At 55.3% G+C, this 22,291-nt stretch overlaps 1 protein-coding gene across 2 annotated transcripts in view; it reads right to left on the bottom strand.

Moving 5' to 3' along the window:
- Window positions 1-8,487: 8,487 nt before the first annotated feature.
- The window catches only part of CDK12 (cyclin dependent kinase 12), a 32,070-nt gene continuing 18,266 nt past the window's right edge, over window positions 8,488-22,291 (bottom strand). Inside the window, exons 9-14 of one of the 2 annotated variants that reach the window (XM_059489107.1) lie at window positions 20,179-20,256; window positions 18,009-18,125; window positions 17,271-17,402; window positions 15,528-15,742; window positions 12,803-13,246; window positions 8,488-10,628 (exon numbers count right to left, since the gene is read on the bottom strand). In XM_059489107.1, coding sequence (XP_059345090.1) covers window positions 9,952-10,628; window positions 12,803-13,246; window positions 15,528-15,742; window positions 17,271-17,402; window positions 18,009-18,125; window positions 20,179-20,256 — 1,663 coding nt within the window. In that variant the 3' untranslated portion in view covers window positions 8,488-9,951. Of the gene's footprint in view, window positions 10,629-11,520; window positions 12,084-12,802; window positions 13,247-15,527; window positions 15,743-17,270; window positions 17,403-18,008; window positions 18,126-20,178; window positions 20,257-22,291 lie in introns of those variants that run through there. The other variant, XM_059489108.1, reaches the window with a different exon arrangement.

Raw genomic sequence — 22,291 nt, 5'->3', positions numbered from 1 at the left:
AGGCGCCTAATCTGTTTTTCTAAGCCGCCCACGAGCAGCACGTTTGCCGAATTAGGCCGACAGCTGCTACGGGTCCTTCTCCCCCTCCGCGCCCGCTCCGCGCCGCCTGCCGCAGATGCCGGGGCCGGGAGCGGCGGGTACCGGCACGGCGGCCTCGCGCCTCCCTCCCGCCGCTCCCCGGCACGCGGACCCCGGCACACGAGGCCCGGAGCCTCCCCGGGACACACACCCCACCCACCAGCCCTCCCTCCCCCGGGAGCGCAGCACATCCTGTGCATCCTCCTCTTTTTTATTTTTTTATTTTTTTCCCCCTCTTTTTTTTTTTTTTTTTTTTTTTTTGGATAGCAGTAGAATGCAATATGCAAATGAGATGGTTATTACCGCAATGTTCGTCAAGCTGAGCTGAGAAGACATTAATAGCCTGATGAATATGCATGTGAATTTGTTAATTAAGTTAATTATTCTGCTGAAAATGCATTCGTCTTCCAAGGACATTTTCCCAATGATTTTTACATGCTTCAGTCATTAGTCATGCTGTATTTTATCAGGGAAATGAGTTTGCTTAAGTTGCACAAAAAAAAAAAAAAAAAAAAAAGCCAAAACAACAAAACGGGAAAAGGGGTGAAAGAATGCAGGAAAACAGGAAAAAAGGGGGGAAATGAAAAAGGAACAACAAATAAAGGGGGAAAATGGAAAAGAAAGAAAAAAGCAGGAAACAAAGCAGGAACTGCAGCTCTGGGGGAAACTTAGCAGGGCTGCAGGTGGGTGCAGGTGGGTGCATCCTCCCCATCTCCCCCTTCTCCCCCCCTCTGATGACAAACTTTTTTTTTTTTCTTTTCTCTCTCTCTCTTTTTTTTTTTTTCCAGTGCCAAATTTCCAACACATTAATTAATTGTTGTAGCCAATTAACTGTAGTTGTGCAAATGAGTTTAGCACTAATTACCATGCAGTGCCTGTAATCACATAAAAAACTTGCTGAGAGGTGGAGGGAGCGGAGCTGGGGGGGGAGCGGGCGCTGTGGCAGGGGGGACACGGCGGGGTCCCGGTGGCTCCCCCGGTGTCGCGGTGCTCGGCTGGGGGCAGGTGACGGCGACAGCGGTGTCACCGGGGCTGGCCGGGCACACGCGGGGGCAGATGGCAGCTCCTGCGCCGTTCCGTGCCGTGCCGTTCCGTGCCGTGCCGTTCCGTGCGGCGCGGCAGGAAGGGGGAGGGCACGGATGCCCTCAATGCCCCCCATCCCCCTGCTCAATGCCCCGGCTGTGCCACCTCTGCCCAGCCGGTGACACTCTGAGCGGGGCTGGCACGGCACGGCACTGCCCGGGACAGGGGGTAGCCGCGGCTGTGCCCTCTCCATCAGCCGGGCTGGCAGCCGGCGGGCACCGCGGACGGGCTGGCTCCGTGCCCGGCCGGAGGATTAGCCGTGCCATGGATACGGACTCCGCAGGGACCGCCGTGCTGCAGGCCTGGGGCTCCGCTGGCACGGCACGGCACGGCGCGGTGGCACGGCACGACAACGGTGTGACACGGCACGGTGCAGCCTGGCATGGCCCGGCGTGCCAGCCCCGGCCGTGCCCATCCCGGGGGGCTCCCGCGGCTCCCCCCGCCCGGGAGGCAGAGAGTTAACGCGGGACCCGCCGCGCTATAAATTTTGCATCGTGCGGGGCTGGGGGGAGCTGGGCGGGAGCCAGGGGCGTCTCTAGGTAACAATAAACACCCGGGCAGGAGCAGCTGGTGCCCCGACCGCCTCTGCATCACAATGCCGGAATCACGCTAATCAAGCGCCCGCACCGCGCCCGCACCGCCCGGGCACCGCTGGGGCACTGCCCGGGCACCACCGAGAGGCTCCGGCCGGGGAGGGGCCGGGCACGGGCAGGGCATGGCCGTGGTGAGGGCCCGGGTCCGGCCGTGGGGAGGGTTTGGGCATGGGGAGGGTGTGGGAGAGGGGAGGGTTTGGCCGTGGTGAGGGTCCAGCTGTGGCAAGGGGCTGGGCAGGGTGAGGGGCTGGGCAGGGTGAGGGGCTGGGCAGGGTGAGAGTCTGGTCTGGGCAGGGTGAGGGGCTGGGCAGGGTGAGGGTCTGGCCACAGTGAGGGTCCAGCCATGGTGAGGGTCTGGCTGTGGTGATGGTCCAGCCATGCTGAGGGCTCTGGCATGGCAAAGGTCTGGCCATGGTGAGGGTCTGGCCACGGTGAGGGTCTGGCCATGCTGAGGGCTCTGGTGTGGCAAAGGTCTGGCCATGGTGAGGGTCTGGGTAGGATGAGAGTCTGGTCTGGGCAGGGTGAGGGGCTGGCCATGGTGAGGGTCTGGCCACAGTGAGGGTCCAGCCATGCTGAGGGCTCTGGCATGGCAAAGGTTTGGCCATGGTGAGGGTCTGGCCATGCTGAGGGCTCTGGTGTGGCAAAGGTCTGGCTGTGGTGATGGTCCAGCCATGCTGAGGGCTCTGGTGTGGCAAAGATCTGGCCATGGTCAGGGTCTGACCACAGCGAGGGTCTGGCCATGGTGACGGCCACCCCAGGGCTCACATGCCACCACCATCCGTCACCAGGGAGAAGGGCCGGTGGCACAGACCCCTCCTGCTCCTGGCAGAGCATCCAGACAGGATGGGTCTGACCCCTCCAGCCATGGCCGCTGTCACCGGTGTCACAGGGCACAGGGCCAGGCTCTGGTGACACCTGACTATGTGCCACCATCACCCTGGCACCACGGTGGCACTGTGGCTGGTTGTGCCAGCACTGGGGAGCCAGCCCAGGACCCCCAACACCTTCCTCTCCCCAGCACCTTCCTCTCCCCCTGATGTCCCCGCTGGCTCCAAGGGCCTGGGGTTTGGCCACCACCTCTCCACCTCCCATGTGCCAAGAGTTGGGATCTGTGGGGGCTGTGCCCACCTTGTGATGTGCCCCCCGTTTCTCTGGGCAGGCTGGGGGTGCATGGGGCTGTGGGGACCATGGTGGCAGCAGCGGTGGCTGAGGTGGTGTGGTGGCAGCAGTGGCCAAGGAGGTGTGGTGGCAGTGGTGGCAGAGGGGATTTGGTGGCAGTGGTGGCTCAGGGGGTGTGGTGGCAGTGGTGGCTGGGGGGGTTTGGTGGCAGTGGTGGCAGTGGTGACAGTGGTGGCGGCAGAGGGGGTGTGGTGGCAGTGGTGGCAGAGGGGGTGTGGTGGCAGTGGTGGCAGTGGTGGCAGTGGTGGCAGAGGGGGTGTGGTGGCAGTGGTGGCAGTGGTGGCAGTGGTGGCAGAGGGGGTGTGGTGGCAGTGGTGGCCGCCGTCCCCGCTGGCTGCCGTCTGCATTCCAGCGCAGGAGGCAGCTGTGCCACCCCCCAGTGTCGCTAAATATTAATGCTGCCCTACATTGCGCCTCGGCACCTGCCACGGGCGAGCCCCGCCGGCCCTGGGGGCTGGGCAGCTGCCCCGGCACCACCGCCCGGCCGGGCCCCCCCGGGCTGTGCCAGAGGGTGCGGGGGACACGCCAGACCCAGCTGTGTCCCCTCCCCAGAGCCAGGAGGGACAAAACAACCATGGTGGCACTCGCGGCGGGGAGGGCAGAGAGGGGTTGGGAGCCCCCCGTGACCCCTCAGGGATGGTCCCAAGAGCAGATTTGGGGCAGGATTTGCTGGCAAAAGGGAAAAACATCCTCGGCTGAGGACGTGCCGCTCGTCACACGAGTGCCAGGCGGCAGCGGGGGTGGCCCCGGCGCCCGCCTTGAGCCCCAGCCAAAAGTCCAGAGCCGAAAGTAGGGGGTGATTGATGGCAGCGTTTGGCTCGTAAGGGCACCCGGCGGCCCAATCCTCCCGCGGCCCCAATTCCTCCCCTGCCCCTATTCAGAGATCATGTTGTCTCATGTTGGTCCCAGAGGCGCCATTAATTAAAAATACATCCAATTAAATGGCAGGTGAAAGCGTGCAGCCGCGGCCCCCCCGCGCCTTGGCTCAGCTGCGCCCGTGGCAGCGGGGAGGGCGATGTGCCCGCCCGGAGCGCGGTGCCAGCTCCTGCCAGGGCCCTGTCCCCATCCCGGTGCCCGCTGTCACCCCGCCTGTCCTCCCTCCCACAGGCCGGGCGTGGCAGGTGGCATCTGGTGGCAGGAATGTCCCCAAAATCGAGGCGCGCTCAGCGGCACAGGAGCGTTGGCACTGCGGGGACCGGGACAGGGGGTGGGCGATGCCCTCGGAGGTGGCACCGGGGGGCACCCGGGGCTGGGGACCCCCCCCGGGCCGCGGTGGCTCCGCGTTGTCGCTAATTGGAGCCGCTAATGGCGGGCGCTTCCCGCTCCGGGTGCTGCTGGCAGGAGGCACCAGCTGTGCCACCGCCCGCGCCGCCGCTTTAATCAAGCTACCGGTGCGAGGGGACAGGGCCAGGTGGCCCCGTGGCACGGGGACTGTGTCACCTCCCCCCTGTGCCCAAGGAATCTGCACCCCATTCGTGCCCACCAAACCCCATCTGTGCCCGACAAACCCCATCCGTGCCCACCAAACCCCATCCATACCCACCAAACTCCGTCCATGCCCATCAAAACTCATCTGTGCCCATCAAACCCCATCCGTGCCCGCCAAACCCCATCCGTGCCCGTCAAACTCCATCCATGCCCATCAAACCCCATCCGTGCCCACCAAACCCCATCCATACCCACCAAACTCCATCCATGCCCATCAAACTCCATCCATGCCCACCAAACTCCATCCATACCCACCAAACTCCATCCGTGCCCGTCAAACCCCATCCATGCCCATCAAACCCCATCCGTGCCCACCAAACCCCATCCATACCCACCAAACTCCATCCATACCCACCAAACCCCATCCATGCCCATCAAACTCCATCCACGCCCACCAAACTCCATCCGTGCCCGTCAAACCCCATCCATGCCACCAAACCTCATCCGTGCCCGCCAAACCCCATCCATACCCACCAAACCCCACCCGTGCCCATCAAACTCCATCCATGCCCACCAAACTCCATCCGTGCCCGCCAAACCCCATCCATACCCACCAAACCCCATCCATGCCCATCAAACTCCATCCATGCCCATCAAACCCCATCTGTGCCCACCAAACCCCATCTGTGCCCACCAAACTCCATCCATACCCACCAAACCCCATCCATGCCCATCAAACTACATCCATGCCCACCAAACTCCATCCGTGCCCACCAAACCCCATCCATGCCCACCAAACTCCATCCATGCTCACCAAACCCCATCCATGCCCCTGCTGCCACCCAAAATCCACCCGTGCACTCAAAATGTGGCATCTTGATGCCAAGGGATGGGAAATGCCAAGGGATGAGGGTGCCCCCATTCTTCCCCCCCAAACTGAACCCCAACACCTCATCCATCCCCCACCCGCGGCCTCCAACACCTCCAAGGGATTTTTGGTTTGTGTTTTTTTTTTTCTTTTTTTTTTTTTTTGGTGGTTTTATCCTTCTCAGTCCTTTTCTTCTCTCCCCTTTCCAAATGCCAGCGAAAGGTGTGAACGGGTTTTTGGAAGGAAACGTCTAAATTGGATGAAAAACCTTTAATGCCGACAGCCGGAGCAGCTGGAAGGACAAATATAGCCGGAGAGGAGGAGGAGGAGGAGGACGGGGACGCGGTGGGAGGTGGTGGCCGTGCCGAGAGCGACACCTGGTGACAGTCACCCCCCCCCTCACCCCGGACACACGTGTGAACACGCGTGTGCCAGCGCAGGTGTGCGCGCACCTTGTCACACGCGTGTGCCCGCCCGGGAGGTGCGAGGCCTTCTCCAGGTGGGAATCCCGCCAGGATCCCGTGGGATGCGGGTGGCCCGCGGGGATCTGCTCCATGGGAAGGCCCCATCTTCCTCCTCTTCCTCCTCTTCCTCCTCACATTCCATCTCCATCCCCGCTCCGAGGATGCTCCGGAATGCGATGGACGCTGCCACCACCGCAACCCCAGCGCCGTGAGGGCATGGCGAGGATGAGGAGGAAGAAGAGCGGTGCCAGATGCCACATTTCGATCCGACGGAGCCGGGAAGGGTGGGATGGAGCAGGCACGGGAATAATCCAAGCGGGGAAGAGCCGAACGCCGGAGAGATTTACAGCGGGCAGCCCCCCGGCCATTTGGCACGGCAGCTGCTGCCGAGGAAGTTCAATGCCAAAATAAATTAAACGGGATAAAACGGCCCTGGTCACCTTTGCATCGGGATGCCGCAGGAGCCGGGGCCACGTGGGGGCTTTGTCTGGCGCCAGCGGGAAGGGAAAGTGGGATCGGGATGGGATTGGGATGGGATGGAGCTCAGGGTGGCATCGCGTCCTTTCTGAGGCCTCGGAGCCCCGAGAAGCCACGGGCAGGGAGCAGGAGGGCTGGGTTAGGGATGCAGCCGAGTGCAGGGGCCCAGCTGCCCCTCCATAAATCAGGGGAGCCTCTGGGTGGGCGCCGGGGGCTCGCTCCTGCCTTGCCAGGCACCGGGGAGCGCCCGGCGCCGCCGCCGCCCCCCCGCCATCTGCACAGGGATTTTATTTTAAGACGTGTCAGCGCAGGGATCGGAAGCAGGCGAAAGGAGAGCGAGAAAGCCGGGGCTGGAACGGGAAAGGGGCGGCAAAGCCGGGGCTGGAACGGGAGAGGGCGGGGATGGAGGCACGGACACGGAGCCACGGCCCCTCCAGCTCCCCCCTCGCCTCGGAGGGGCTGTGCCACCCTCAAGCGAGCAGGAAGGAGATCCTAGGACGGCTCCCACCATCCCAAATTCCTGCTTGGCTCAGGAGGGATGGGAAAAACAGTCCTGAGTCCTCCAGGAGCCACGGTGGGGTTGGGAGCAGCACAGGGAAAGGGCATGGAGGGGGTGCTGTGGAGGAAGGCACAGCTCCCTCCTCCTGCCCTCAGAACAATCCATCCCCTCCAGGTGCCCTCTCCAGCACCCAGAGGCTGCCAGGAGCTGGGAGAGGGTTTGGGGCCAAATCTCACCCTCAATCCTTCCCTCTCCCACCAGGGCTGTCAGGAGTTGGGAAAGGGTTTGGGGCCAAATCTCAACATCAATCCTTCCCCTTCCCACCTCCCCACCAGCTCTGGGTTTCCTGTTCTCACCTGAACCAAACCATCCCCTGCTCCAGCTCGGGCATCTCCCTTTGAGCAGGAGGAAACCCTGGGCTAATGATGGCTCAGAGCTTAATTAGAGAGTGGAATTTGGGGGCTTGCAGAGGCTGGCAATGCCAAATCCCACCCCTCTCTCCAGGAGGGAATAAAAGGCTTTCCAAGGAAAACACAAGTTACCGTGGGATTCCAAAGGCTACGGGGGAAGCAACGGAGCAAAAGGCAACCAAGATATACAGTAACAGGAAATATTTAATTTTCCAATCTCCACTTCTCCATTTTTATAAACTGAAAAGAAAAAAAATTTTTTTTTAATATATTACAAAATATCTGTACAGAGACAAAGGTACAACCGAAAAAAGGCGCGCTCGGTCTCCGAAGGAAACTCGGGAGAGGTACAGCAAGAATCTGACCAGAGGCTTCTCTGCTGGGAACTGCTACAGGGGGGAGAATTTGGGATTGAACCCAGAGCCAGGATGGGGGGGAAGGAGGGGGGAGCTGCCCTCACTCCCTTGTCTGTAACTGCACCAGTTCAAATCCTCTCAAACGCACAAATCCCACCCGACACCGCGAATCCTTTTGTCTTCCTCGTGCAGAGCATCGGGGAAAAAGGTAAAATTAAACAAAAATAAAATAAAAGGGTGGGGGGAAATAGATGAAAAAAGGTGATGGAAGCCAGGAGCGGCCCCACAGGACCTGGCCAGGCTGGTTTCCCCCAGACCCCCTGGAAAGGCTCGTGCTGGGACCAGTTCGGAAAAGCCACTGGAAGCGGAATAAGGAGGGGGGCTCAGAGAAAGGAATGATGGAATCACCTTCCACAGGAGCCCCGGCCCTGGGGACAGCTGGCAGCTGCCACGGAGCAGGGAACAGATGCCCGGAATGTCCATCCCTGGCTGGGGCTGGGACAGGGGACAGGAGGCACCGCCAGCCCCTTCCCAGCCCTGCTGCAGGAGATGGAGCTGGGCCAGGGGGGGCTTGGGGACACCCAGCTGGGAAAGGCCACCCTAAACTGGGACTGATGACCCCCAAACTGGGATTGATGACCCCACACTGGGGCTCCAAAGCCACTGTGACACCAGCATGGGGAGCAGGAGGTCGAGAAGGGCTCGGCTCGTTCCCAGCAGCTTTGCTGGGAATGTGCCAGTTTGGAGAGACAATAAATAGGCAGCAGCTTCCTAAGAGGATTCAGCACAGGAACGAGACTTTTCCTTCCAAAGAGGATGGGATTGGGAAGAAAAAGCAAAAAAAAAAGCAGCAGCAGCTCCATGGCAGCCTGGAGCTGGTGCCAGGAAAATGGGAAATAGAGAAATTAAACCCCCCCTCCTAAAGTCCCTCGGTGGGTTTAGTGCACTCTGTGTCTCACAGAACTTCTCTTTTTTTCTCTCTGCACATCAGGCATGAGCTAAGTTAAAAAAAAAAAAAAAAAATCATCAAGCCAAAAAAAAAAAAATCCCAAACCCTACAAATTTCCAGTGGGAATTCTGCAAACAGCATCGCTCCTCAGTGCTGGGAGCCACCGGTCCCTGCATATCACCAGCAAATAAAAAATATATCTATATATTGAATTTCTCTCCCTTCCTTCCTCCCATGGCAAAGCTGGGTAAGGCAGGATCTCCCCAGGTGGAGAAGCATCACCTATTCAGATGCATTTATTTAAATTTATCTCTCTGTATAAAAAAGAAATTAAATCCTGTTAGTAGCAAGAAGGTCTCTTGGCCCACCCCAAAATTCCCCTCCCCTTTAACACTCCAGAACTGTCGGCTCTAAAATTAAATGTTTTCCATAGGAAAGGCCTATTTGGGGAAAAAAAAAAAAAAAGCTGATAAATAGGTACCTTTGTTTTATTCATCTCTTTTTAAGTCTCATTGAAATGAACAGCGCAAGGGTCTGTGGGAGGAGAAAATCTATCGTAAATACTTCCTTGACAACAACAAAAATAGAAATATGCTCACGGAAACGACACAGGAACACCTGGAAAACCTCAAAGGGCTGAGATGTGACCGACCTCGGCAGGATGGGCAGCACTGGCCCAGGATTCCGGGGACAAATCACTCCCATCTGCTGGCAAATCCCACCAGATGTTGGGATTTTTGCTTCCTCTTTTTTAATTCTTGAAGGGTTCTGAAAGTTACAAATGGCAGAAATCCCTGGTTTTCAGGGAGGTGTTCTCCTTGGTTCTTAAAAAAATAAAAATTAAAACAAAAGACACAAAAAAAAAAAAAAAGGAAAAAGACAATTCCCACTGCCAAGTTACAGCAGGAGGGATCCAACACCCAGAGACCCTTCCCAAAAATCAATGTACTAAGGCTGCTGTCCCAGAGGACAGGACTGGCCCTGGAGCAGAGGGAAAACTGGATGCTTTATGGAAAAAAAAAGCAACATCAGATAAATCAAACACAACCAGTGTCACATCCCAGGTCCCCATGCTGGGATAACCCATCCAGGTGCCTCTGCATCGATAAATTCCCCTTTTCACTTGTTCTTTCAATTTTTTTTTCTTAAGAAAACGGGGAAAACAAACAAAACAAAACAACAACAAAAATAAAACCGCTTTGGGGAGCAGCCTCTCCCCAGCCCTCCCTGACCCACTGGCAAACTCCAGTGCCCAGCTTGGGGTAACAGCATTTTTTAAATTCCTTCTTCCTTCCATTCCTACTTTTCCATCAATCCCCCCCTTCTCCTGGCTCAGTTTGCTGCAGGGTTGGGATTATTTTTGTCACTAACCAAGCAGGGGAGGCCAGTGGGGACCCTCTGGCATCTCCTGAGCGAGGGAGGGACGCAGCAGCTGAAATGCGGACGAGACCTTGCTCTGGCCAAAAAAAAAAAAAAAAAAAAAATTAAAAAATTAAAAATAAAAAACAAAAAAAATCAAGTCCTGTGGCTAAAGGAGAGGAGAGGCAAGGGGGGGATCCCAGGAATGTCAGTAGGGAACCCCCCGGCCCCGGCCTCCCCGTGGAGGCACTCGGCCAGGCCCTCGGAATGCCTTCCCGTAGGAAGACGGCGGCGCCTGGGTTGGGGCACCCCAGCTGTGCCCCGTTCCTGCCCCGCTGGCAGCGCCCGTGCCCGGCCCCAGCTCGCCGTAACTCTGCATTTTGGCCTCTGGATGTAGCAGCGCGGTGCTGTCGCTCCCCTCGGCTTTGCCGAAGGCGTGGATGCCGCTGACGGGCGCTCTGGCGAAGCGCAGGTCCTGGTCCCCGGGGAACTGCAGCGAGCCCGTGCCCTGGTAGCCGCTGCTCTCCCCGAGGTGGCTCACGGAGCCCAAGAAGGTCCTGCTCTTCCCCAGGGCTTGGGCAGGAGAAGGTTCTAGCAGAGTCTGGCCCGCGTTACTGAGCTCCTCGGCACCGAATCCCCCCTCGGAGCTGTCGGTGCTGTAAGTCCTGCCGGGCTGCGAGCGGCCGTAGTGCGGCGGCTCCTGCGGGGCGAGGCCGAGCGGCTCCGGGTCGGGCTGCGACAGGAGCTGGAGCAGCGCAGCCGTCACGGCCGGGTTCAACTCCTGGGCTGCTCCGGACAGATCCCCTTCGGCCACGGGAGGAGGCGGCGGCGGTCCGGGGGGCTCGGGGGGTCTCTTCTCTGCTGGGACAATGGCAGGAGGACACGCTGTGGAAGGGTGACTTCTTTTAAACACCGTTTCAAACAGACACAAAGACATTTTTCTAAGCAAATCAAAACCGAGCCCTGCCGTAGGCCGCCCGCTCGGGGATGCTCTGGGAAGAGGCGGAGGGAAGAGTTTGAACTGGCTGCCTGGGAGATCAACGTTCATTAACAATGTTCATTAACGCTTTCGCCCCGGCCCCCGCGCACCCAACAGCTGTCCTAACACCTGGGCAGCCGCGCAGGGAATTCCCTGCCGGATCAAAGGCTGATTCCGAGCAGGAGGCACATGTGGAGCCACACGCCAGCCCCGCGCTCCCCCCGGGCAGCGGCTCCGGCGCCAGGGGCAGCGAGGCCGGGATGTGCAGCCTGGCACAAACACAAACCCGAGCCCAGCACACAGCTGGCAGCTCCTGAGTGCCCCCTCGGCACCCGATCCTGACCCTCCCACGCACCCACGCCAGCCCTGCTGCCAACAGAGTCCAAAACAAGTTCATTCCCCGAATATTTCATGAGCACGAGAAAAGCCTTCTGCTTCCTCCCCCCTGCTCCTTCGCCCCTGATTTCCTCCCAAATCAGGGTTTGTTTCCCTCCTGCAAGAAGAAAGCTCCGTCACCCCCAGCCCACCCTGCTCTGTGAGGCCGAGGAAGCACAAAGGAGGTGGGAGATGGAGCAGAGCCCTACCCTGAGGCAGTGCCACCACGGCTGCAGGTGACACCAGGGCAGGTGACACCAGGGCAGGGAGGGGACACGATCTGCTCCACTCCCTGCCTCCTTCTGGAGCAACACACCTGAGCTGCCTCCTCTCCCTCGCCCACGGGGGAAGGAATTACTGGCGATGGCAGAGCCCACAGACACCTTTGTTGGAATCACATCCTCAAATCATTGGCAAAACTGGTTATTAAAAAGGTCAAACTTTATTGTGAAAACCAGTAGTCTTCCAGGACCACCCCTCCACCCGTATCCGTCAGTCCACTTTGAAAACTAGATTGTATTGAAATCCAGAAAAATAAAACAACAACTGGGGAAAAAAAAAAACAAAACGAAACAAAACAAAAAAATAAACAAACCCCAAAAACAATCTTCAGGTAAAATTTGTAAAGCCAAGCTGATCTGGGGGACAGCAAATCATTCCAAAGAATTATCAACAGAGAACAACGGCATCGAATTCCATCTGCTCTACAGTAACCTAGTTATCTTCCAGGACTAGGGCAACAACAACAACAACAACAAAAAAAAAAAAAAAAAAAAAAAAAAAAAAAAAAGAGGAGAAAAAAAAAAAGAAAAATAAAAAAGCACGATCACAACTGGCTCGTGGTGGGCGGGTGTTGAAGGCACGAGAACACAGCACGTTCAGCTACATTGCAGGAGGTGGGATCGGGCCAAAACAGGCTCCCCGGAGAGTCTGAGACAAACTCAGGAGGCGCTTCTACAATTTGGTGAGGTCGTCACAGGCTGTTGCTAATAAATTCAAAAAATCAACAGAAACAAAAAAAAAAAAAAGACATGGAGACATTTACACTCACCTTTGGAAAGGAAATCCGAGAGCTCACTGACACAAGCAGGGGGTTTTAAACTCGTTTGGTTCAGTTTCAGGGCTCAAAAATCAGCTCCAGGTAGAACCAGGCACTTGTGGATGCTCAGGTTTTACCCACACAGCTGCCACTATCCCTCCCTTCAGCACTCACCACTATTTCAGCTCTTTAAAATCATCTCTGCAGGTTTATTTATTTAAGAGGGCAAGGAGGGGATGGTGAAAAAGAGCTGGGAAAAATGCAGAGGTGCAGCAGCATCCTGTGCAAAAAACCTCCCTGGACGTGCAAACTGATTGCTAGGGGCGTTTGAGGAACAACTGACCCTCCAAACTTCCCTTGCACTTTTGGGCAAACCCCAAAACCTCCAATTCACCTGCACTGGCCCACTCCCAGTGGAGCACTCATGGATTTTGGGGTAATATTTGCCTGTTTGGGCTGTTTAGAGCTGTTCAACCTCCTGAGCTGTCCAGCACTTACCGCAGGGAGGGGAGTCAGGGTCTTTCCTCCTGATGTCCAACCACATCCTACCCCCTTCCCTCCTCCCATCCACACCCCTGCTGCCTCTCTCCCATCGCTCCAAGCCCTCATTCCTGGCTGCAGCACTCTCTGGGATGCTCCCACCAGGTGTGTTGCTTCTCATATTACCTGTGCTCTCCTCGGCGTGCCTCGTCGGGCTTTTCCTGGAGCCCCGCTGCTGCTCGCTGCTCTTCTCCCCGTTGCTCTCCTCCAGGGTTATCCCAGGCTCCTGGCTCTTCATCAGCTGACTCAGCAGAACTGCCAGCACGTTCTGCATGTCTCCCTGAGCGCTGGCTGCCTCCGGAGTCTGCTGCTCCTCCTGCACCTCTGCGGGCGGCTCCTCCGCCGCCTCCTCCGCTGCCGCCGCTGGGGGCTCGTGGTGCTGCGCCGTGGCCTCGGTCAGGGCCGTGATGGACTGGTTGAGAGCCTCCAGCTGCTGCTGCATCTCGGGGTTGGAGTGCACGTTGAGCAGCTGGGCCATCTGGGGCACGCTCAGGTCGGTCTGGCTCTGCAGCAGGTTCAGCAGCACGGCCAGCTCGCTCTGGTTCAGCTGCTGGGTGATGTCGCCCAGGCCTGCGGGACACACGGGGAGGGGGCGGTGGGGAGGTGAGGGGTGGGATTTTGGTATTGCACAAAGGTGATGAACAGCCCTTCCCCATAGCCAGGAATCGCCCTTCCCATATCCCCTAGCCAGGAACAGCTCTTACCCACATCCCATTGTCAGGAACAGCCCTTACCCAATCCCATTGTCAGGAACAGCCCTTACCCACATCCCATAGCCAGGAACAGCCCTTACCCACATCCCATAGCCAGGAACAGCCCTTACCCACATCCCATTGTCAGGAACAGCCCTTACCCACACCCCACAGCCAGGAAGAGCCCTTCCTCACATCCCAGGGCCATAATCCACATCCCACAGCCATGAAAAGCCTCTCCCCACGTCCCAGAGCCATGAACAGCCCTTACCCACACCCCACAGCCATGATCCACATCGCACAGCAATGAACAGCCCTTACCCACAGCCAGGAAGAGCCCTTCCTCACATCCCAGGGCCATAATCCACATGCCACAGCAATGAACAGCCTTTCCCCACATCCCAGAGCCTTGATATACATCCCTCAGCAATCAACACCCCTTCTGCATGTCCCACAGCAAGGAACATCCCTTTTCCACGTCCTACAGCACTGACCACCCCTTTTCCATGTCCCATAGCAAGGGACATGCCCTCTCCACACCCCACAGCACCGAACATGCCGCAGCACCCAATGCCTCTTTTCTACATCCCATAGTCCCGAACTTTCCTTCTCTCCACATCCCCCAGCACTGCAGACCCCTTCTCCACACCCCACAGCCCCTGACCAGCCCCTGTTTGTGTCCCCAGGCTGGGAGGGGAAGGCAGGGATGCTCCATGAGGAGGATTTTGGGATGCGGTGCCAGCCCCAGCTCCGGTGGCACGGCAGCAGCACCCCGTGGCACTGCACACACACTGCACCCACAGAGCTGCTGCTGCACGGCCCCCAGCCCTGCCCAGAACCTCAGCACATCTGGCTGCTGCTCAAAGCACCTCAGCCAGGCCTAACTGCCCCATTCCTGGCTTTGGGAAGTGAGGTATCCCAAGGATACCAGGCTATGGCAGGGGGGTGAGGATGGCAATGGAAGTCCAGACCCCACAGCAGGGCAATCACAGCCTGGCCCCTCCTGAGACCCCCACAGACCCAAATCACTCCCTCCCGCACTGGGAAGGCTTCCCAGGATGCAGCTGAGCTGCTCTTTGGGATGCAGGAAGGGCGTGTGCCCTGACACAGCACAAGGAATTAGGTCAAGCAGAAGGCAATGCCTTGCTGGGAGCTGGCCTGGGATCACAGGACTCTGTCCTGACCTGCAAGGATCCAGGTTATCCTAAAATACATCCTGGGAGTGGCATCACCTCCCTTCACAGCCCAATGACAAGTGACAAAGGTGTCCCTTCACGCTGACAGTGATGCTGGAACTTTCTGGGAATAAGGGTGGCAAGGCTTTGGTTTCAGCAGCTTAAAATGGAGCTTCTCTTGCTGGTAGGCAATGGAGAAGGGGACATTCTTCTCCCAGCTGTTTGTTAATCCAAGCACCACCTTTTGTCCATCTGCCATGTTTCACTGAACACATGGATTGTGCATTCCCTGGAGCAAGAACTGTCTTCCTCGTTACTTGTCAGCACAGCATTGGGCACAAAGGAAGCCTTAGCCCATATCTGGGTTTTTTCTAAGGCTTCTACAGAACAATCAGGGCAGCTTTGTGTAAATCCACATTCCTCCCCTCCAACTATTTGCTGGGCACAGGGGGTTTGGTCACTGTTTGGAACAGTGCACAAGTCCAGGTCCTGCCAGTCTAGGTGACCTTTTCTGCAGCAAAGTGCAATAATTTTCATTTTTGCCCATCGGCCTGACACTTCCCACCCCTAATCTTCACATAATTTATCAACAAGATCAAACTTCAGATCATTGCACACCCTGGACATGGCTCCACCTTCCAGCCTATGATTCCTATGATTTGTTTCTCCACTGGCTGAAGTGACTCAATGACTCCTTTCATCATGCAGCCTCTTTTAGAACTAATAACACAGCTCAGAACAAATTCACAGTCAGCTCATCAGTGACTTCTGAGGACCAGACAGAACCTTCTGCCTCTTCACAGCAGAGAGAGGAGAAAAAAAAAAACAAAACTAAAAGAAATGAGGACAGGAAGAGCCTGGAATGCCCTTTCTGCAGAGAGTTAGAGGTGAAAGAACCAAACTGGCTAAAAAACAAACCCAAACCTCCCACACCCATGGAAGGAACACACCAGGAGCCTTTCCCACACCCAGGTGGGCACTGACCTACTGCATCTGCAGCACCAGGCTCTGCTTTGAGCTGGGCAGGCTGGGGGGGCACAGGACTGCTGTTGTTTTTCACAGTGTCTGTGCTTGGAACAGAGGTAGTTTCTTTCCGAGAAACTTTTGATACCGGAGGCTCCTCCACGGCCATCCCGCTCTGCCGCTGCCGCCGCCGCTTCTTGCTCCACAGCTCGTGGCAATCCTGCCAGTGGGGGAGGCTGCAAGAGAGGGGGAAACATGGCAGGGAAAACAAGGCAATCCTCAGAACCTACAGAAGCCCCCAGCACAGATGGTGTTGCCCCTGGATCGCTGGAAGTAGCCAAGGGTAGCTTGGATGGGGTTTGGAGCCACCCTGGCATGGTGGGAGCTGTCCCTGCCCAAGGCCCCTTCCCACCTAAACCATTGCAGGATGGAATTTTGTAGATCCATGTAATGCTGTTCCATTTTTAGTGATGGAAAAATGTCCAGAAGCCAGCAGGGAAACCAAGGGAATCCTCAAAACCCACAGGAAGCCCTTAGTGCAGATGGTGTTGCCCCTATGGCTGCCCCTGGATGCCTGGAAGTGGCCAAGGGCAGCTTGGATGGGGTTTGGAGCCACCCTGGCATGGTGGGAGGTGTCCCTTCCCACCCAAACCATTGCAGGATGGAATTTTGTAGATGCATGTAATGTTGTTCCACTTTTACAGATGAAGAAATGGACTCAGGAAGGGATTTTAGGAAGAAATTCCTCCCTGTGAAGGTGCTGAAGGGCTGGAATGGATTTCCCAGAGAAGCCAGCAGGGAAACCAAGGGAATCCTCAAAACCCACAGGAAGCCCTTAGTGCAGATGGTGTTGCTCCTGGATCCCTGAAAGTGGCCAAGGGCAGCTTGGATGGGGTTTGGAGCCACGCTGGCATGGTGGGAGATGTCCCTGCCCATGGCAGGGGTGGCACTGGGTGGGATTTAAGGTCCCTTCCAACCAAACCACTGCAGGATGTAATTTTGTAGATCCATGTAATGTTGTTCTGCTTTTACAGATGGAGAAATGGATTGATGAAGGGATTTTGGGAAGAAATTCCTCCCTGGGATAGTGAAAGATGTCCCTGCCCATGGCAGGGGTGGCACTGGATGAGTTTTAAGGTCCCTTCCAACCAAACCATCCTGGGATTCCAGGATCCCTGACTGCAGCCAGACCTCCACAGGAAGGGGCAGGTCCTAGAGCCAGCAAAGGCAGCGTAAAAATAATTTAATTTGCACATCTCTGAATGTGCTGGGATCTCACAAACCCAGTGGTTGCACCAAGCTCTGGCAGGGTCAGGAAAGGCCCTTCCTTGAGAAGCACAGAAGGAAAGAGGGATCTCCAGAGCTGTGGCTGCATTTTCACACAAACCACTCACAGTTTTATCATCTGCTTCATTGGAATGGGAGAAAATTGAGTGATGCTGCTCAACCCTGGCAGTCAATTAACACACAGCCTTAATTAGGCCTGAGCAGCTCTCCATGGCAGAGACAGGGCTGTGCTACATCTCCTCCTGCACATCTTCCAGCACAGCTTTAGAGCATCTTACAAACATTAAACTGGGCTTTATAAACCCAGCCTGTCATCAGGCAGAAAATCAACAGCACAGGAAAAGCCATTTGCTCAACCACACGACCAAATACAAGGGCAGAGTTGAGAGAATAACCCAGAAATCATAATTTTGACTGAAAAGAACACCGTGTCTCCATCCCAAAGCTCATGGTGGGAGGGTAGGAACTGGCACTTACTCTGGAGGTGCCATTTTGCTGAGGTCAACGTCCTTCAGGAAGTCACTGTGCAGGGCCTGCTCTGCTGTGCAGCGTTTGCCAGGGTCCAGCGTCAGCATGTGGTCCAGCAGGTCCAGGGCAGAGGAGGGAATGCTGTGGGGAGATGGGAAACATGGATGAGATCATGGAAAATGTGTGGAAAAGCTCAGTGGAAGGAGGACACCTCAGGCCTGAGGGGAATCCACAGAGCCAGAGCAGCTCAAAGGCAGCAGCAGGGCAGGCATCAGGTGTGGGGAGGGGCTGGAGCTGTGCCTGAAGGTTCAGGCTGGGTTTGGGGAAAGGTTTTTGCCCCCAGAGGGTGCTCAGGGAATGGGGGTGGCCCTGAGGCTGCCAGAGCTCCAGGAGGGCTTGGACAGGGTGAGATTTTTGGGGTGTCTGTGCAAGGCCAGGAGCTGCACTAGATGATCCCTTTGGGTCCCCTCATAAATGGCTAAACACAGAGTGGAAATATCATGGAATATATGATAGAAAATATCATATTTCATATGATATGAAACATCATATATTTCCACTCTGTATTTTGCCATTTATGAGAAGCACCTCTGCCACAACTCCCACAGGATTATCCCACAGCCAGACCCTAGAGAACATCCCCCTGAAGCTGCCACAGTGCCAGCAGAGCTGTCCCCAGCCCCAGGGAAGCTCTCTGGAGGAGGATGAGGTGCTGGGACAGGGCACAGGGAGCCCAGGCCGACTCACAAGGAGAACTCCTCGCGCAGGCGCCGCCGGTATTGCTTCTTGGGCTTCATAGTGTTGAAGTAGGGCAGCTTGATCACATCTGGCCACACAGCTGGGCAGGGGCTCCCACAGAGCCGGCTGGGGAGCAGGGAAGCACAGTCAGCCAGGTGGGACTCACAGAATAACACAATTCACTGAGCCACAGGGTTGGAAGAGACTGCCAAGCATTGAGTCCAACCCAGCTCCAATACCTCAACTCAACCTTGGCACTCAGTGCCACATTCAGGCTTTTTTAAACACATCCAGAGATGGTGATTCCACCATCTTCCCAGTCCCAAAATTCCCAGAATTCACAGAATGACCAGGTTGGAAAAGACCTTCAAGATCATTGAGTCCAACCCAGCTCCAACATCTCAACTCAACCCTGGCACTCAGTGCCACATCCAGCCTGGTTTAAACACATCTAGGGATGGTTACTCCAATCCCAAAATTCACAGAATTCACAGAATGACCAGGTTGGAAAAGACCTTCAAGATCATCAAATCCAACCCAGCTCCAAGACCTCAACCAAACCCTGGCACCCAGTGCCAATCCAGCCTTGTTTAAACACACCCAGGGATGGCGACTCCACCACCTCCCCAGTCCCTGGTCCCAAAATTCCCAGAATTCAGAGTCACAGGGTTGGAAAAGACCCTCAAGATCAAGTCCAACCCAACCCAAACACCTCAACTCAGCCCTGGCACTCAGTGCCAATCCAGCCTTGTTTAAACACACCCAGGGCAGTGCCCACCTCCCTGGCAGCACATTCCAGTGCCCACTCCCTCTTTCTGTGAGGGATTTTTTCCTCATGTTCAGCCTAAACTCCCCCTGGCACAGCTGGAGGCTGTGTCCTCCTGTCCTGGTGACCACTCCAGACCTTGTGGGAATGGTGTGAGCACAAAGGACAGAACAGAATGACCAGGTTGGAAGAGACCTCCAAGATCATCGAGTCCAACCCAGATCCAAGCCCTCAACTCAACCTTGGCACCCAGTGCCAATCCAGGCTTTGTTAAACACCCCGAGGGATGGTGACTCCACCATCTCCCCAGTCCCAAAATTCCCAGAATTCCCAAAATTCCCAGAATGACCAGGTTAGAAGAGACCTCCAAGATCATCGAGTCCAACCCAGATCCAAGCCCTCAACTCAACCTTGGCACCCAGTGCCAATCCAGGCTTTGTTAAACACCCCCAGGGATGGCGACTCCACCACCTCCATTCCAGAACTTTATCACCTTTCTGTAAATCACTCTTCCCTGATATCCAACCCAAATTTCCCTTGGTGCAGCTCGAGGCTGTGTGCTCTGGCTGTGTCAGTGCCTGCAGACAGAGCCCAGCCCCAGCTGAGCACGGGCACCCTTCAGGAGCTGTGCAGGGTGATGGGGGCACCCCCGAGTCCCCTTTCTCCAGGCTGAGCACCCCCAGCTCCCTCAGGGCTTCCTCACAGGGTTTGTGCTCCAGACCCCTCACCAGCCTCGTTGCTTCATCTGGACACTCTCCAGCCCCTCCTAAATGGGGGGGTCAGAACTGGACACAGCACTGGAAGAACCCAGAGCTGGGCACAGCTCAGATGAGGTGTTGAAAAAGGAGGTGTCATGAAGAGGAAAATGTTGAGCTTGAGTTTATAAATCATTCAAAACACTGACAATTTATTTTTCTTACTAAAAATTTTAAAACCTTAATGTTTCTTACTTTAAACCTCCCAAACTCACTAAATTTTAGTATTTTTACAATGGTGAGGCTGTGGAAGAGGTTGTCTAGAGAAGCTGTGGACTTGATACCCCTGGAGGTGTCCAAGGCCAGGCTGGACAGGGCTTGGAGCACCCTGGGACAGGGGAAGGTGTCCCTGCCATGGCAGGGGTGGCACTGGGTGGGACTGAAGGTCTCTTCCACCCCAAACCATTTCAAGATTACAACTTCCAGTGTGAGAATTAATTCGGGTCGGTCATTTTTGCACTCAGCAAACAGCACGGTTTACTAAGGTTACATAAATCAGCAACCTCACACCTGATGTAGGTGTGGACACCTGATTATTCCCATTTTTTATTCCTGGCCTTGTTTTCCAGGCAGGTTAGAGAACAAGAGCTCCTCTAACTCACTGCCTGTGTGCACGAGCAGCACCTCCCCTCCCAGACATGAGTGTGCAAAGCTTTACCTGATTAATTCAAGCTGAGCCAGTTCCAGATTGGCTTGAAATATAGGCTTCTTTGTAAACAGTTCCCCGAGGATACAGCTGGAAGGAGGAAAAGCAAGAGGTCACGACAGCAAACCCTGGGGACGAGCGGCTGAACACGGCAGCGCTTGTGCCTTGCCTGAGGAGAGGGATTTGCATCAGGGCTTGTAGTGACAAAGTGACCTGTGTGTACAGAGTCCCCAGCTCTGGGCTCCTGGGAATCACCTCCTGCAAGTGGCTGCTCCTGCAGGAAGCCCCTGACACATTAACTCTTTGCAGGAAAGGAGGAGGTGTCAGTGTGACAAGAGAAAAGAGCCCGGAGCTCTCATCTCCTCCAGGTTCAGCTTTTGTTTGGATTTTCAATTTCTCTCTGCTGGTCCAAGCTATCAGGGCAAGCAGAGGAGATGGATTTGTGCACACAGAGCTCCTGTATAGCTGGAAGGGAACACAGAGGACAGAGGGAGCACCTCTGACTCCTGCAGCCCTCAGCATCTCTCCTTCAGTCAGGATTCAGTGCCAGAAGAAGCTGGGGGGATGCTGAAATGGGACCTGAGCAGCAACTGGGCCTCACAGTCAGCAATTATAATTAATTATTAGTTTTCTCTTGTAGTGACAAAGTGACCTGTGTGTACAGAGTCCCCAGCCCTGGGAATCACCTCCTGCAAGTGGCTGCTCCTGCAGGAAGCCCCTGACACGTTAACTCTTTGCAGGAAAGGAGGAGGTGTCAGTGTGACAAGAGAAAAGAGCCCAGAGCTCTCATCTCCTCCAGGTTCAGCTTTTGTTTTGGTTTTCAACTTCCCTCTGCTGGTCCAAGCTATCAGGGCAAGCAGAGGAGATGGATTTGTGCACACAGAGGACAGAGGCAGCACCTCTGACTCCTGCAGCCCTCAGCATCTCTCCTTCAGTCAGGATTCAGTGCCAGAAGAAGCTGGGGGGATGCTGAAATGGGACCTGAGCAGCAACTGGGCCTCACAGTCAGCAATTATAATTAATTATTAGTTTTCCCAAGATGTCTTTGTATTATAAACCATGCTGAAGTTTAGCTGGAACATCCCAGTGGGAAGTGCACACTGTGGGGAATCCAGCCTTGGTTCTGCTGGTGAATTCTCCAGTCTTTGCTACTGAATCATTTGGAAAAATGTTCCATCTTTGTGGCTGAACTGCCCAGAGTCCTGCTCCCCAGGCTTTCTGAAACTTCCTGAAACCTGAAATATCTACTTAAAACATTTTACCTGAAAAAAAAAATAGTGGCAAACTGCAATTTAAAGAGTTTAGAGAAAAATTCTCTAAAAAAACACAATGAAGGAGTGAGCAGCACAAATGTGTCACCCATCTTGATCTCAAGGGTATATCAATATCATTATAAATAGGGTTAAGAACAGAATTTTCACTTTCTCATTTCAAACCCAATGAGGAAAACCTCATTCCAGGAGTTTTTCCTAAGTGGTTTTAATGAAGGGACACAACCCTGTCCTACAGCACAGCACTGTGAAATATTCCTGTCTCATCTCATGGATGGGGCAGATCCAGCTATGGGAACTGGCACAAATCAAGGAGGAGCTGCCATGGATTTTAAATAGGGTAAAGAACAGAATTTTCACTTTCTCATTTCAAACCCAATGAGGAAAACCTCATTCCAGGAGTTTTTCCTAAGTGGTTTTAATGAGGAGGTACAACCCTGTCCCTCACTGTGAAATATTCCTGTCTCCTCCTAACACCCTGCAAGGATGGGACAGATCCAGCTGTGGGAACTGGCACAAATCAAGGAGGAGCTGCCATGGCTTTTAAATAGTGAAAATTCAGTTTTTTACCCTTCTCATTTCAAACCCAATGAGGAAAACCTAGTTCTAGGAGTTTTTCCTAAGCGGTTTTAATGAGGGGACACAACCCTGTCCCTCACAGCACTGTGAAATATTCCTGTCTCATCTCATGGATGGGACAGATCCAGCTGCAGGAACTGGCACAAATCAAGGAGGAGCTGCCATGGATTTTAAACAGTGAAAATTCAGTTTTTTACCCTTCTCATTTCAGACCCGATGAGGAAAACCTCATTCCAGGAGTTTTTCCTAAGTGGCTTTAACAACGACAGCCCGGT

This window comes from Ammospiza nelsoni, chromosome 26 (assembly GCF_027579445.1).
Source record: "Ammospiza nelsoni isolate bAmmNel1 chromosome 26, bAmmNel1.pri, whole genome shotgun sequence".
NCBI classification, from domain to species: domain Eukaryota; kingdom Metazoa; phylum Chordata; class Aves; order Passeriformes; family Passerellidae; genus Ammospiza; species Ammospiza nelsoni.
This window is presented reverse-complemented; position numbering and strand designations above follow the sequence as displayed.